The 14,466-nt window shown below is 40.4% G+C and overlaps 2 protein-coding genes across 3 annotated transcripts in view; both read right to left on the bottom strand.

Moving 5' to 3' along the window:
- Positions 1-775: 775 nt before the first annotated feature.
- LOC132855759 (uncharacterized) lies at positions 776-7,913 on the bottom strand. Of its 2 annotated transcripts, none has more exons than XM_060884951.1 (3): positions 4,805-7,913; positions 4,655-4,698; positions 776-2,087 (listed from the first exon to the last, which is right to left on the bottom strand). In XM_060884951.1, the coding sequence occupies exons 1-2, from the start codon at positions 5,559-5,561 to the stop codon at positions 4,679-4,681; spliced, it is 777 nt and encodes a 258-aa protein (XP_060740934.1). In that variant the 5' UTR covers positions 5,562-7,913; the 3' UTR covers positions 776-2,087; positions 4,655-4,678. The 2 variants fall into 2 exon arrangements, with proteins under 2 accessions (XP_060740934.1, XP_060740933.1); XM_060884950.1 differs by having other exon boundaries at positions 776-2,166; positions 4,805-7,909.
- A 113-nt stretch (positions 7,914-8,026) lies between these two features.
- The window catches only part of mgarpa (mitochondria localized glutamic acid rich protein a), a 10,783-nt gene continuing 4,343 nt past the window's right edge, over positions 8,027-14,466 (bottom strand). The window contains exon 4 of the mRNA XM_060884952.1: positions 8,027-10,174. Coding sequence (XP_060740935.1) covers positions 9,807-10,174 — 368 coding nt within the window. The 3' untranslated portion in view covers positions 8,027-9,806. The remainder of the gene's footprint in view (positions 10,175-14,466) is intronic.

The raw sequence follows: 14,466 nt of genomic DNA, 5'->3' as shown, positions 1-14,466 counted from the left end.
TGATTGGTCATGAGAAAGCCATACGATATTTGACAATACATCTGACTCTCAGAGGAAACGATAGAATTTAAAGTCAATTGTCAATCTGAAAAATATATCACACCATTATATATTATATTACATTACATTACATTAAAGGACATTATATTATTACATTACATTACATTATTATATTATATTATATTACATTATATAATATTACTTCAAATTATATTATATTATATTATTCATTCATTCATTCATTTTCTACCGCTTATCCGAACTACCTCGGATCACGGGGAGCCTGTGCCTATCTCAGGCGTCATCGGGCATCAAGGCAGGATACACCATGGACGGAGTGCCAACCCATCACAGGGCACACACACACACTCTCATTCACTCACACAATCACACACTATGGACAATTTTCCAGAGATGCCAATCAACCTACCATGCATGTTTCGGGACCTGGGGAGGAAACCGGAGTACCCGGAGGAAACCCCCGAGGCACGGGGAGAACATGCAAACTCCACACACACAAGGTGGAGGCGGGAATCGAACCCCGACCCTGGAGGTGTGAGGCGAACGTGCTAACCACTAAGCCACCGTGCCCCCCTATATTATATTATATTACATTATATTACATATTAGCACCATAAGTCTGATTCACTTGCATTATTTCTGACAACACGTAAATGTCACCTTTACATAATAAACACAGAGGCACACATCAACACAACATAACCCTCAAACTTGGGGAAAAAAACGTGATTAACACTGAATATGTTTTGGCCATGACAGATTTTTATTATTGCTGAAATATTTATAAAATCTCATATCCATATTCAGGATAACTCTTTGGTAATTGAGTAATGCATACATGTAGCCAGGTAGCCACATAGTTAGCCAGACGTCTGTGTAAAAAAGTGTATTGTTTTTCACAAAATAGAGTTTCACATTTACAGAAAATACAAGCTTAGTTGATTCTATAAAAAAATACAAAAACGGAGTGTCACAGATTACGTTCATGAAGAACAGAGGATAGCTGTTTTTTAGAGGTTTTATAGAGGTTTTCTATTTAAGATAAACTTGGACCAAAGGAAAACTCCACCCTGAACCCTAATAATTGTGATCTTCAACAGCGACCAAGATTTTTATTTTGTAATAAGGTACCAAATCAACTTTTTCACCTAGGTGTTGGTCCATTTCCACATCATAGGATTGAACCATTTCCTGTGTTAAATACAATACCGAATGTTTACCCACTGATAGTGGTAGCAATGGGAATTTCAGAGAGTAATATAGAAATTCAGCTTTAAAGTTTATGCTAATGCTCGTCATTTTGTTTACCGATAACTAGCCGAGATACCGCCATATTCACTCGACATACATACTTATTATATTTAATAAGATTTAGGGTGGAGGTTTCCTTTGAAGTGAGGTAGAAAGCAAGTTATTACACCAGTCCTGGTAAGGATCAGTGTCCAAGTCTAGCGAAGCTCAGAAATTTCCTTAATACTATAAAAGCTGAGTTTCATCAAAAATCAGAGCCAGGACTAAAGAAAATATTTGATATAAAACTATCTGCCAAAGATATACATGTGAAAGTTATACACATACCCGTGGCTTGGCTTGAAATCAAGTTACCATGGCAACGGATAGCCTCGATGAGATTTGAGGTAGAAAAATAAACAATGTGAATAATACAGTGAATTGGTAAAGATATAAACTTACAACATGAAATAACTAATGAAATAACAGATAAGAGAATAAATAACCAGACGTATTTCTACCGTCTCCTGCAGGTTTTCAACCCTGTGCATCACAGGGAGTCCTCCGAGATCAGGGTTGAAATCCTGTGCTGTGTTGTAAAGATTGTGTCTTGTAAGTAGTGAATGTCTAACAAAGTGTATGTCTAGTAAATGTGTTTTCGTAACAGCACATAAAATGGTGTGTGTGTGTGTGTGTGTGTGTGTGTGTGTGTGTGTGTGTGCGAGTAAACAATACAATGTCGTATCATGTGAAGAGGTTTAAGTGGTTCTGTCAGGGCCAAATCCATGCAGGTGAATCCATCTGAACTCCATAACATCAGATCCGATCCATAAGATCTGAGTGGCAAATGGGGGTCAAAATGGAGGAAGGCACATCTTAATTTTCATCATGTAACAAGTAAACTACAACAGGCATCTGGATAGAGAGAGAGAGAGAGAGAGAGAGAGAGAGAGAGAGAGAGAGAGAGAGAGATTCAAATATTTCACCTTCCCAAAATGTACATCATCAACCAAGGTGATTGATTGTGTTCTTATCGTATAAATGTTCAAGATTTCTTTAAATTTGTAAATATAATAAATGATAAACATAAGGTCACAGTATGCGATTTGACATGGAGATCACAACTACAATCATAATGACAGCAAAACAAACAGAACATTTCAGATTTTACATTTTACATGTTAACAAAAAAATCCACCAATCAACCAGAATCAGAATCAGGATTAGAATCAGAAACAGAGACAGAAACAGAAGGAGAAAGAAGATGTGTGCTAATTTGTTAGAGGGCTCTATTGTTGTTCATTCGGTTTTAGTATGTCAGACTGTTCATGTATCCCAATTTGTTAGTTATTTTGTGTATGTGACTTGCGGGTCACTTTGTGTATGTGACTTGAGGGTCACTTTGTGTATGTGACTTGAGGGTCACTTTGTGTATGTGACTTGAGGGTCACTTTGTGTATGTGACTTGCGGGTCACTTTGTGTATGTGACTTGAGGGTCACTTTGTGTATGTGACTTGAGGGTCACTTTGTGTATGTGACTTGAGGGTCACTTTGTGTATGTGACTTGCGGGTCGCTTTGTGTATGTGACTTGAGGGTCACTTTGTGTATGTGACTTGAGGGTCACTTTGTGTATGTGACTTGCGGGTCGCTTTGTGTATGTGACTTGAGGGTCACTTTGTGTATGTGACTTGAGGGTCACTTTGTGTATGTGACTTGAGGGTCACTTTGTGTATGTGACTTGAGGGTCACTTTGTGTATGTGACTTGCGGGTCGCTTTGTGTATGTGACTTGCGGGTCACTTTGTGTATGTGACTTGAGGGTCGCTTTGTGTATGTGACTTGCGGGTCGCTTTGTGTATGTGACTTGAGGGTCACTTTGTGTATGTGACTTGCGGGTCGCTTTGTGTATGTGACTTGCGGGTCGCTTTGTGTATGTGACTTGAGGGTCACTTTGTGTATGTGACTTGAGGGTCACTTTGTGTATGTGACTTGAGGGTCACTTTGTGTATGTGACTTGAGGGTCACTTTGTGTATGTGACTTGCGGGTCACTTTGTGTATGTGGCATGCGGGTCACTTTTTGTATGTGACTTGAGGGTCACTTTGTGTATGTGACTTGAGGGTCACTTTGTGTATGTGACTTGCGGGTCGCTTTGTGTATGTGACTTGAGGGTCACTTTGTGTATGTGACTTGCGGGTCGCTTTGTGTATGTGACTTGCGGGTCGCTTTGTGTATGTGACTTGAGGGTCACTTTGTGTATGTGACTTGAGGGTCACTTTGTGTATGTGACTTGAGGGTCACTTTGTGTATGTGACTTGCGGGTCGCTTTGTGTATGTGACTTGAGGGTCACTTTGTGTATGTGACTTGAGGGTCACTTTGTGTATGTGACTTGCGGGTCGCTTTGTGTATGTGACTTGAGGGTCACTTTGTGTATGTGACTTGCGGGTCGCTTTGTGTATGTGACTTGCGGGTCGCTTTGTGTATGTGACTTGAGGGTCACTTTGTGTATGTGACTTGAGGGTCACTTTGTGTATGTGACTTGAGGGTCACTTTGTGTATGTGACTTGAGGGTCACTTTGTGTATGTGACTTGCGGGTCACTTTGTGTATGTGGCATGCGGGTCACTTTTTGTATGTGACTTGAGGGTCACTTTGTGTATGTGACTTGAGGGTCACTTTGTGTATGTGACTTGTTAGTCACTCGTTCGGCATCTGGATGCTTGTGTTTTTTCGCTTCGACTGTTTATTTTGGGGAAAACTGGACAGGTGAGTACGTCACGTGACATACATTGTGCAACACGTAGGTAAGCGTAGGTAGGAGCACGTGCCACCCTCTGTATCTTTTGTTTGGATAGGAAGTATAGGTTAGTTAGGGCGTCATCGGCGCTGAAGATTTGTTTTATTACTTTCCTTTGTAGTTCAGGTTAGAGGGTTATGTTCAAGCTAGCACAGTTTTGTTTTGTTTATTTCTTTGTTTTGGCACCGCTCATGTCTCGTTTTCCCTTTGTGTCTTTTGTTATCTTGTTTCTGTAGATATAGTAAATATTATCACCTTTGTCACCACCATTTGTATGATAATAGAGACAGGTTTTGCCCACTATTTGTTGTTCGTGTCGTTGATTGCTACATACACACCAGAAATCTAACTTTATAATCGTTTCATATTGTTACATCCCAACCATACCCCTAAACATCATTTGGGGTCGTAACAAATGGTAATCGTAATATATATATATATATATATATATAAACTGATAACATACTGAATTTTAGGTTACCACATCTACATAATACACCATTATTGTACACCAGTTTTGATTAGATGGGAAAAGGCACCAGAGTAGGGTGTACATATTTATCACACTATACAGAAAAAAATGATTAAAAAATAATAAGCTATTACCTGTTTATACCACACCAGAGCATCTTAGGCGGGTGACGTTTGACCTGTTAGGGGAGAAATTAATTTATCATAAGACGTCTGACTCACACCTTGTTTTAATTGTTGGAATGATGAAGTGAATGAGAACATTGTGATGTTAAAGCTGATTACCTGTTACTGGTTCTGCTGGCTCCTCCTTCTCTGGAGCTGGGATGATCCTAACACTCGTGGGGGAAACTCCTAAAACCTTAACCTTCTTGTCTGTTTTGGGGGCTCCCTCCAACATGACTACCACATATTCATGCTCAGGTTCCTCCAGAGCAGTAGGGGGTGCTGTAGTTTCAGCTGATGTTGTCACCTCTGCCACCACCTGAACGTCTACGGAGAGCTCATCCTCAATTTCTGCCCCAACCAGACTCACTGCAACTTCAGCAGGACTTTCTGCAACCACCTCTGAACTTTCTGTGACCACTGTGACCACCTCAGTAGCTTCTGGGACGACTGGAGATTCGGAAGACATTACTACAATCTCTGTTAGTAAAGGGTCTGGTACCTGTTCTATTGCTGCTGGGGCAACTGAATGAGCTTCCTCTGCAACTAGTACCTCCTCAACAATTGGGGCAACAGGGGCTTCCTCTACTGCTCCGACAACTGATGCTTCCTCAACTATTGGAGCATCAGCAGGTTCCTCTACTGCTGGAGAAACTGGTACCTCCACAACTACTGGAGCATTAGCAGGTTCCTCTACTGCTGGTGTAACTGGTACCTCTTCAAGTACTGGTGCTTCTTCAACAACAAGCACTACAGGGGCTTCTGCTGGCTTTTCTAGATCAACTTCAACCATAGTCTCTTTGACTGGAACCACCACTGGCATCGAACCAGCAACCACTTCTATATGATCCTGGCTCACTGTAAAACAAAATGACATGCTGAGTTCATACTGTTTCACACCAAACAGTTTGAAATCTTGTATCCAACAGATTCATTTGTGCGCTTGTTCCATTATTCATTTTGAAAACCCTATAAGAAAACATAAAACAGATTTCTTCTAAAGTACCAGCTATCGTGTTTGTATGGCAGTGAGAGGTTAAGAAGACGAATATCTTTTTAAAATTGAATAAAACTCCTGTAGTTGCTTGTTAGCTAAACCTATAGCTGGATAACGATTAAAAGAACTTTAAAAAAAAACAATATTAAAGGTGGGGTCTCCATTGTTTAAAAGCCAATGTTGACATTTGAAATCACCAAAACAAACACACCCCTAACCCAAATGGGTCCCACCCCTGTTTTGATAGCTCCGCCCCACACATACACCAGACAAGTATTATGGCGGAACCTGTTGGGGCAGCTGACCGAGGGGATATTTTTATCAATAAATGAACTCAATGAGTAAAGCCGCGTTCACGCTGCAAGTCTTAATGCTCAATTCAGATATTTTGCTCAGATCTGATTTTTTTTGTTTGTCTGTTCACATTACCTTTTAAAATGTGGCCTATATCAGATATCAGTGTGAACTGTTTGCTGTTTCGAACTGACCCACATGCGCGAACCAACAATAACAATGACGTCACACGCAGCACGCCGTTGCGCTAAAGTTGGTGAGGTTATGGAGGAAGTAAACATTTTCGCTTTTCTTTCTAAATGTTTGTGTAACGGCAGCACAGAGACGCAGTGTTTTGAAAATTTTCCGATGTCGAGGGCAACTTTTGATTATTTGATCCATTCTGTAGGCGTGGTCACGTTTGTGTGCGCACTCGCCGGCGCATAATTGTGACGAACGTCGATGTAGATTGATGTAAAAGTCGCATCAAATCCGCCTCGGTTGTTCACACTGCGGCCACATTGGAAAAAATCAGATTTGGGTCTGATTCAGGACCACATATGGAAGTGGCCTGAATCTGATTTGAAAAAATCAGATCTGGGCTAGATTTGAGTGTTCACACTACTCCTGAAGAAGTCTGACCTGGTCACTTGACCCCAAAAAAACAGATTTGGGCCACTTTTACCTGCAGTGTGAACGTGAAAGGTTAAGGTTTCACGCGGAAGAGTTCTCTCCAGCGCTGGAAAGCTGATCCTATATTAACACGTCCTACTTCTTGCCTTATTGTAAGCTTTTCTTCGCTTTCTTTCTTTGTTTTTATCCTCCATGTCAATGTTAAAACCGCTTTCTGCTAATGTTACATATGCGCACTGAACACTCTCTCCACCCATATTGACAAGACACGCCCCTTTCTGCTCATTGGCTACACATTAGTTTTGTTTTTGTTTTGTTTGTCGTCCCGATGCAGTTTTCTGAAGCATTTCTCACACAACGGAGACGTCACCTTTAATTGTCTCAAGTAAGGTTTTGGGCCACCACCAGCTGCCATAGCTTCAGTGTGTCTTGGCAATGATTCTACTTTAGCTCGTCATAAAAAGGGCTATGTGACACCCCAGAATATCCCAAATTAAGCCGGCGAGTGAGCTGAAGAGATCTGGTGAATGTGAAAGACATAACACACGTTATTAAACCTTTCAATGGACCCTCGTGACCTTTGAACAGTGGCTCGGTTAACGACAACGCTATTTCTTTTAGCAATGTAGAGGAAAAATATTCAATGGATATATTGTATATTTATTCTATATAATAAATAAGATGGAATTAAATCATTTACTGACTCCAGAGCAGCTGTGAATACATAAAACCTTCACACCTGTTGCTCCTACAATTAATGACATTTACTTACGTCCTTACCAGAGATGGGGGACTCGAGTCATATAACTTGACTCGAGTCAGACTTAAGTCGCAAATTTGAGACTTGAGACTTGCTTGACAAAGATTAAAAAAAGACTCGATTTGACTTTGACTTGACATACATGACTTGAGACTTGACTCAGACTTGAGTCAAATGACTCAGATGGGGGACTCGACTTGACTCGAGTCAGACTTAAGTCGCAAATTTGAAACTTGAGAATTGCTTGACAAATATTAAAAAAGACTAGACTTGACATTCATGACTTGAGACTTACTTGTGACTTGCACGTGTGACTTACTCCCATCTCTGTCGACTAGGCTAACGACCTTTCATATACGTCTATAGTATTAAGCCTAAACTATCCAAGGAGCAGTTTAGAGGACGGTCACAGCAGAGGGAAAAAGTTAAATGATTATTTGTGTTAATTAAATGCACACAAACAGCTTAAAGATTCCCTCAAGCGTACAAATCATTCTGTAATATATCATGACATATATAACAACATATCAGACTTTACTGCCAAATATCACTAAGAAATGCACACACCATTGAGGACAAAGGTCCAAAACATACAGCATATACAGTAATCTCCATCTTCACAAACTATATGGATTCCCTTAGAGGAATTTGGCTTCAGAAATAAACACAAAACATAGTGTAGAGTTAGGAACATTTTATTAATCGTTTGAGTTCCCTTGACCAATCTGAGTACATGACTCAGATACCTGTACGAAAGACAGAAATACTTTGGCTTGTTGTTAATATTATGACTTGCATACAATTTTTTTTACAGTGTAATATTACAGGTTGTGTATATGCATATTCAAACAAAAGGGAAAAAAAAACACCACACAATCACACACACAGCTAACAGCTTATAGTTTATGGTTCATACGAGCAAAAGGTTCAATTTTATGCCGTTTGATTTTCACAGTATGACATAGGCGTGTACAACCGAGTGATATCTGGCAGAAAAGCTATAATATATTAGACAACGTATGACAAAAATTTACAATACGAGACCAAAGACGATACAACAACCGTAAAAGTGCGCGTAGAAAGCGTGCTGTTTTGCAAGCATTTAATGAGAAGTGAAGAGTGCAGGTTAAAGGTTAGCGTTAGGATCAGGTTTAGGATGAGTTTAAGCGTCAGTGGAGAAGGAGAAAGGGCAAAGGACAAAGTACGGCCAAGGATAAGGCACGGTTGACGAGAGAAAGTCTGCTGGCTAGATTTTTTTTTTTTTGGTCACATTTTACAGGAAGCACGAAGTCCACAGTGGTTTCAAAGGTTCCTGATATAAGCATACTTTGTTATTTAGAGGTATTGTGCATGATGTGGTTTAAAAAGATAGAAATAAACATAGGTACCTAAAGTTCTGAACAGTAAGAATAAAAAAATATTGATTTCATTTTGTTTAAGGAATATTCCCAGCATATTTCGAGATCGTCAAATGAAATATACAAGAAACTAACGTTAACTTTATTAACTGCAAAAAACGTAAAGGGAAACTCCACCCGCTCTCGAACACACTGGATAATAATAGGATTCATTTTCGAAAAAGAATCATTTTCTACTGACGTTCAACGTCATGTTAATAAGAAAACCGGTAACAGAATTAACGGATACAGTGTGAATGAAGTTCACGAGGTACGGCAGCGACTCGACTCAGCTACTGAGCCGTCGTCTGTGAGGCGACGAGTGCGGAGGTGTTCATTGTAGTACTATCATGAGCAGAGTACAAAGAGGATGAGATGAGATGCTGAGCCAGACTAAAGTGCTGCTGCATCACTCTTTTAATAGATTTCATTAGGAAATAAATTACGTTAATTTATAGTTATGCCTCCACCTTGTGTGTGTGGAGTTTGCATGTTCTCCCCGTGCCTCGGGGGTTTCCTCCGGGTACTCCGGTTTCCTCCCCCGGCCGAAAGACATGCATGGTAGGTTGATTGGCATCTCTGGAAAATTGTCCGTAGTGTGTGAGTGTGTGAGTGAATGAGAGTGTGTGTGTGTGTGCCCTGCGATGGGTTGGCACTCCGTCCAGGGTGTATCCTGCCTTGATGCCCGATGATGCCTGAGATAGGCACAGGCTCCCCGTGACCCGAGGTAGTTCGGATAAGTGGTAGAAGATGAATGAATGAATGAATTTATAGTTATAAAGTAAAGGAAATTTGTCCTTGGTGGAGTTTCACTTTAGGTCAAAATATAACTATGATACAGTAAAGACACTTGGTAAAGATTTCTCTCCATCTGTAATAAATAAGGACAAAACTCTGTATAACTGCATCTTGGAGGTGCATCTATGTTGGTAAATAAGCAATTGTATCTAGTGTTTGTATTGCAAAGTGTCGTAACTATTTAGGAGGCTTTTCTTCTTCTCCAGGTCCTCGCTATACTCCATTTAAACTGTGTGTGTGTGTTTGTGTTTAACATAAAGCCACTCATGACTCCGTAACCGCCTCCTCCTGTGATGCTGCTTCCGTACCGCTCTCAGTGATCTCAGCAGTTGCTTCCTCCACAACAGGAAGCGGATGAGTTTCCAGCTCCTTGGCTACTGCTTCTACCTCTTCTGCTATCTTTTCCACCTCGTGAGCCACTGCTGCCACCTCTTCAGCAGTCTCCTCGACGACGCCCGCCACCTCGGCAACCACCTCCGCCGCCTCGGCAACCGCCTCAGCAGCCTTCTCCACCAAGGAGGTCGGTTCCTCTGCTTTAACTTCAGCGACAAGCTCCACGGGCGTCGGCTCTGCCTCTTCTGCGGCTGCAACCTCGATGACTTCCTCTGCCACCTCATCTGCCTCCTCAGCATCTTCACACCCGGGAAGAGAGAGAAAAGTTTAATGGTTGCATGAAACCATCCTCTAGTCAGTAGTTGATATATTAAAGGATTAAAAGATATATACTATTTACTGTGGAGTGCAAAAGTTTGTACACCCTTTCTGAACGTGATAATATTCAAAGATCTCATGCACTGTCTTATCATCTGAGCAGCTTTTATTATCTGAATAAAATGTTAAAAATGACGATTAAAATATTAATATTATGAACAGCAGCTGCGCTAATTAAGATAAGCCATAAAGAATTTGGTCCCTCACTGAGATGAGGCCAAGCATGTGAGGATCCTGAGACATCGGGGAAGTCGTGGCCTAATGGTTAGAGAGTTTGACTCCTAACCCTAAGGTTGTGGGTTCGAGTCTCAGGCCAGCAATACCACCACTGAGGTGCCCTTGAGCAAGGCACCGAACCCCCCAGCTGCTCGCCGGGCGCCGCAGCATAAATGGCTGCCCACTGCTCCGGGTGTGTGTTCACGGTGTGTGTGTGTGTGTTCACTGCTGTGTGTGTGCACTTTGGATGGGTTAAATGCAGAGAACAAATTCTGAGTATGGGTCACCGTACTTAGCCGTATGTCACGTCACGTCACGTCACGTCACGTCATATTCCCAATGTCGCAGAGTCTCTTCACATTTCCACTCTCACATTACACCTGAATACATTCTCTTCATTTACTCGATTTTTCCCCACTTGCTTACACCGTATGTTGTATTCTATATTCAACTCATTTTATTCTAATTCACCTGAAAGTGCTTTGTGTTTTTGTTTATTCTCCTATCGATTCGTGTACGAAGGAACTTACCTTTGCACATGTGAGGGAATTTTTGACATGAACAAAACCTTTGACTTAAGACAACATTTGCTGAAATTATGAAAAACAGATTCAGTTCATTCTGTATTTCCTTTTATATCAAAAGAAAAGATGGTGCAAAAGATGTCAAATCCAGACCGAGTCAAATCTGGAAACTGTTGGAGGACAACTGGGAGGGACGTAGACTCTCTCTCCTGTCAATCACAGCACCACTAGCCAATCATGGGGTTCTGTGAGGTTCAGGGTTTCATATTGCTCTGATGTGTGATGAAGTAAGCTGGATGTTTTGTAGTTAACCAACTGGAGGAGAAAAATCTTGCAGTGTCAACATAGCTGTGGAAATCATGAGTAGCTCAAATCCCTAATCTATAGGGGGGGGTGCAAACTTTTGCACTCATCTGTACCGATGGTGTACATAATATACATATACTGCGAGCATTCAACAAACTGGTACATAACGAAGTGTGTATACATACAGTATGTGTGTGTGTATTAAATATTACATATATAGTCTTGATTTTTTTTTTCAAGTAGCATAGCAGAATAGACGGCATGCGAAAAGAAAAGGAAAAAGAAAAGAAAGAGAAAATACAGGAAGGCGAAACAGAAATGGGGAAGAGAGACGAGGACGGTAAAGAAGACAAAGACAGGAAAGCTGGCTAAACCGTCGGTCCCGTCGTCATTGTGTCTGTAAAAGTCCAACACCACAGAGACAGAACCAGAGGTTTTATTTTTTGTTTTACAAGTTTAATGAATCTGATAAAAGGTCGGGAAGCGTGACACGGCTTCCTGAGACAAGAAACAAAAGCAAAAGGAATTCGTAGTTATTTGAGACACAGAGAGAGAAGAGACAAAGAGAGATTACAGGGAGATTACGGAGCAGGACAGACAGCAGGACTCGGTGTTAGTAGTGCAGAGGTTCAGGAGAGGAAAGAGAAACAGATCCAAAATGGCGACAGCTACGAGTGCAGAGTCTCGGCTGCCCGGTTATTATTAATCTGGAAAGAGTCAGAAAAGAGACAGTTAGAAAAGAAAGGAAGGAAATCATGTGCGTTTTTTTTTTTTATTCTTTTTTTTTTTGGAGGTGGAATTCATCTGTACGTGGTATTAAAGGTGACGTCTCCGTTGTTTGAGAAATGCTTCAGAAAACTGTGTCGGGACGACAAACTAAACAAAAACAAAACTAACGTGTAGCCAATGAGCAGAAAGGGGCGGGTCTTGTCAATATGGGCGGAGAGTGTTCAGTATGCATGTGTGACATTAGCAGAAAGTGGTTTTAACATTGACATGGAGGATAAAAACAAAGAAAGAAAGAGAAGAAAGACTTACGATAAGGTAAGAAGTAGGACGTGTTAATATAGGATCAGCTTTCCAGCGCTGGAGAGAACTGAAGGAGCAGGAAGTTGGTCACATATTCACAGATTGGAGTTTCCTGAGTCAATAACTCCTGAGCTAAACACTGTTACTACACAAATAACACCTCTTTTCTATCGTAGTAATGTAGAGACGCAGCTACAACCGTGTTTTGTGTAGTAACAGTGTTTAGCTCAGGAGTTATTGACTCGGGAAACTCCAATCTGTGAATATGTGACCAACTTTACTTAAGACGCCGAGGCGCTTTTTTCCTTCTCGATAGGTGAGTAACGTTGGTTTTGCTTTGTTACACAGAACTAATATATGTCTTTGTCCTTTACATGATTATGCTTGTGTGTCATTTTTGCTTGTTTGTTTATCTACAATCGTATTGTTCTTCCCTTCAGCTATGATAAAGACACATTTCTTTCCATTAGTTGCCTGGGTTACGTATGTATGTGTGGGCGGAGCTATCAATACAGGGGTGGGACCCGTTTGGGTTAGGGGCGTGTTTGTTTTGGTGATTTTATATGTCAACATTGGCTTTCAAACGACGGAGACTCCACCTTTAATTCAGGAAAACACACATCACTTCCATGCAGTGGAAATAAAGGTGTACGCTGAGGTGGTATGTAATAATGTGTAAGAAAGTTTTGTGAGGAATAAAACACCCGAGTGCAAAAAATCAAAATGGCGATGTAGACAAATCGGACCTCACGTCACCACCCCAAAGTCCATCAGCGTCTGTTTCATTCCCTTTTTCACGCTACCAATTTATACGCGATCACAATTTCGTAAAGAACAACATGTACGTTTTATCTGTTTATAGTTATACTTATATAAACTATATATACTGTATATACTTATAGTTATATAAGTATAGTTATATAGTTATATAGTTAATATATAAATATATATATATATATTTTTTTTAAGTTAGTGCTCATACTGTAGCAGCCAAGTTGTTTTTTCCATAGCTTCTCTTTTTTTCTTTACTCTCTTGAGATTAATAAGACAAATTTTAGTGCTCTATTTCCTGGAGAAATGCTAACTAAAGAATTTCCCAAGGTGGAAAAACCTCGGATGTGTTCAAAAATGTGAAACCAACATCTGGGTCCTGATGTTGGACCTTCTCATCACCGTATCAACAATAACAAATGTTTTTTTGTTGTTGTTTATACTGTGAAAATCCCTGTCTATGTCGTTGCTATAGAAAGCAACGTATTAAAACAAACGCATTAATACCCAATAACCTGTGATTTGCCTCGCAGCCCTTAGAGCTTTTAATTCAAACCTCTTTTCTGGTCGATCAGAATCGAGAATTTTAAATGCTAGACACAAAACAAAAACTCACACAGAAAAAAACTAAATCCATTTTCGTCCCCTTCTGCCTTCAGAGCCTTGCACAGCCTCACTTTCTTGCCTTATTCAGAACTGCACCTCATCTTTATTGTTTTTATTTTTTTGCTCTTATTTTTTATTTATTTATTTTATTTTTTACTTTACTGTATGACATTTAGTGTGGACGGCAAAGTAAGAATTTCATTGTGCAGGGAAACATGCTTTCTGTCTGTGCATATGACAATAAACACGTTGAACTTGAAACCGAGCCGATGTGACGGATAACGAAAGTGGCGTGTTGATTCATCCGACGCTTCTATTCAGACGTTTAATAAATGTGATCTGTCATGTTATTGAACTGCACTGCCGCGCTAAAAGGGAAAGGAATGTCGCTGGCTCGGAAGGAAACCTAACGTGGGTGTGTTTTAAACCGACTTTTCATTCGGAATGTAAAAAAAAAAAACACTGCGTTAATTTTTTTAATAGGGGAAAAATACACTCGGGTTCATTTGAGAACATAATCAGTCTATTCGAAAACCAGCCATGCTGAGTTTGTTGCGTTTACTGTATTTCCTCCCACTGAACACTTTCTTTATTAACATTGCCCTGAGAATCTACTTAACACTATTCACCTGTTTAACAGCTTTAATAGTGCTGGGATGTAATATTCAGTACTGTATGAAATGCTCAGTTTTCCAAAACAACACCAGAAAGCTTAAAATATACGAGTCACCAACACTGGTTTAGTAAACTAGTAGTTAATG

The sequence above is a fragment of the Tachysurus vachellii genome, chromosome 13, assembly GCF_030014155.1.
Source record: "Tachysurus vachellii isolate PV-2020 chromosome 13, HZAU_Pvac_v1, whole genome shotgun sequence".
NCBI lineage: Eukaryota > Metazoa > Chordata > Actinopteri > Siluriformes > Bagridae > Tachysurus > Tachysurus vachellii.
The sequence above is the reverse complement of the archived record's forward strand: the minus strand, read 5'-3'. Positions and strand labels throughout refer to the sequence as shown.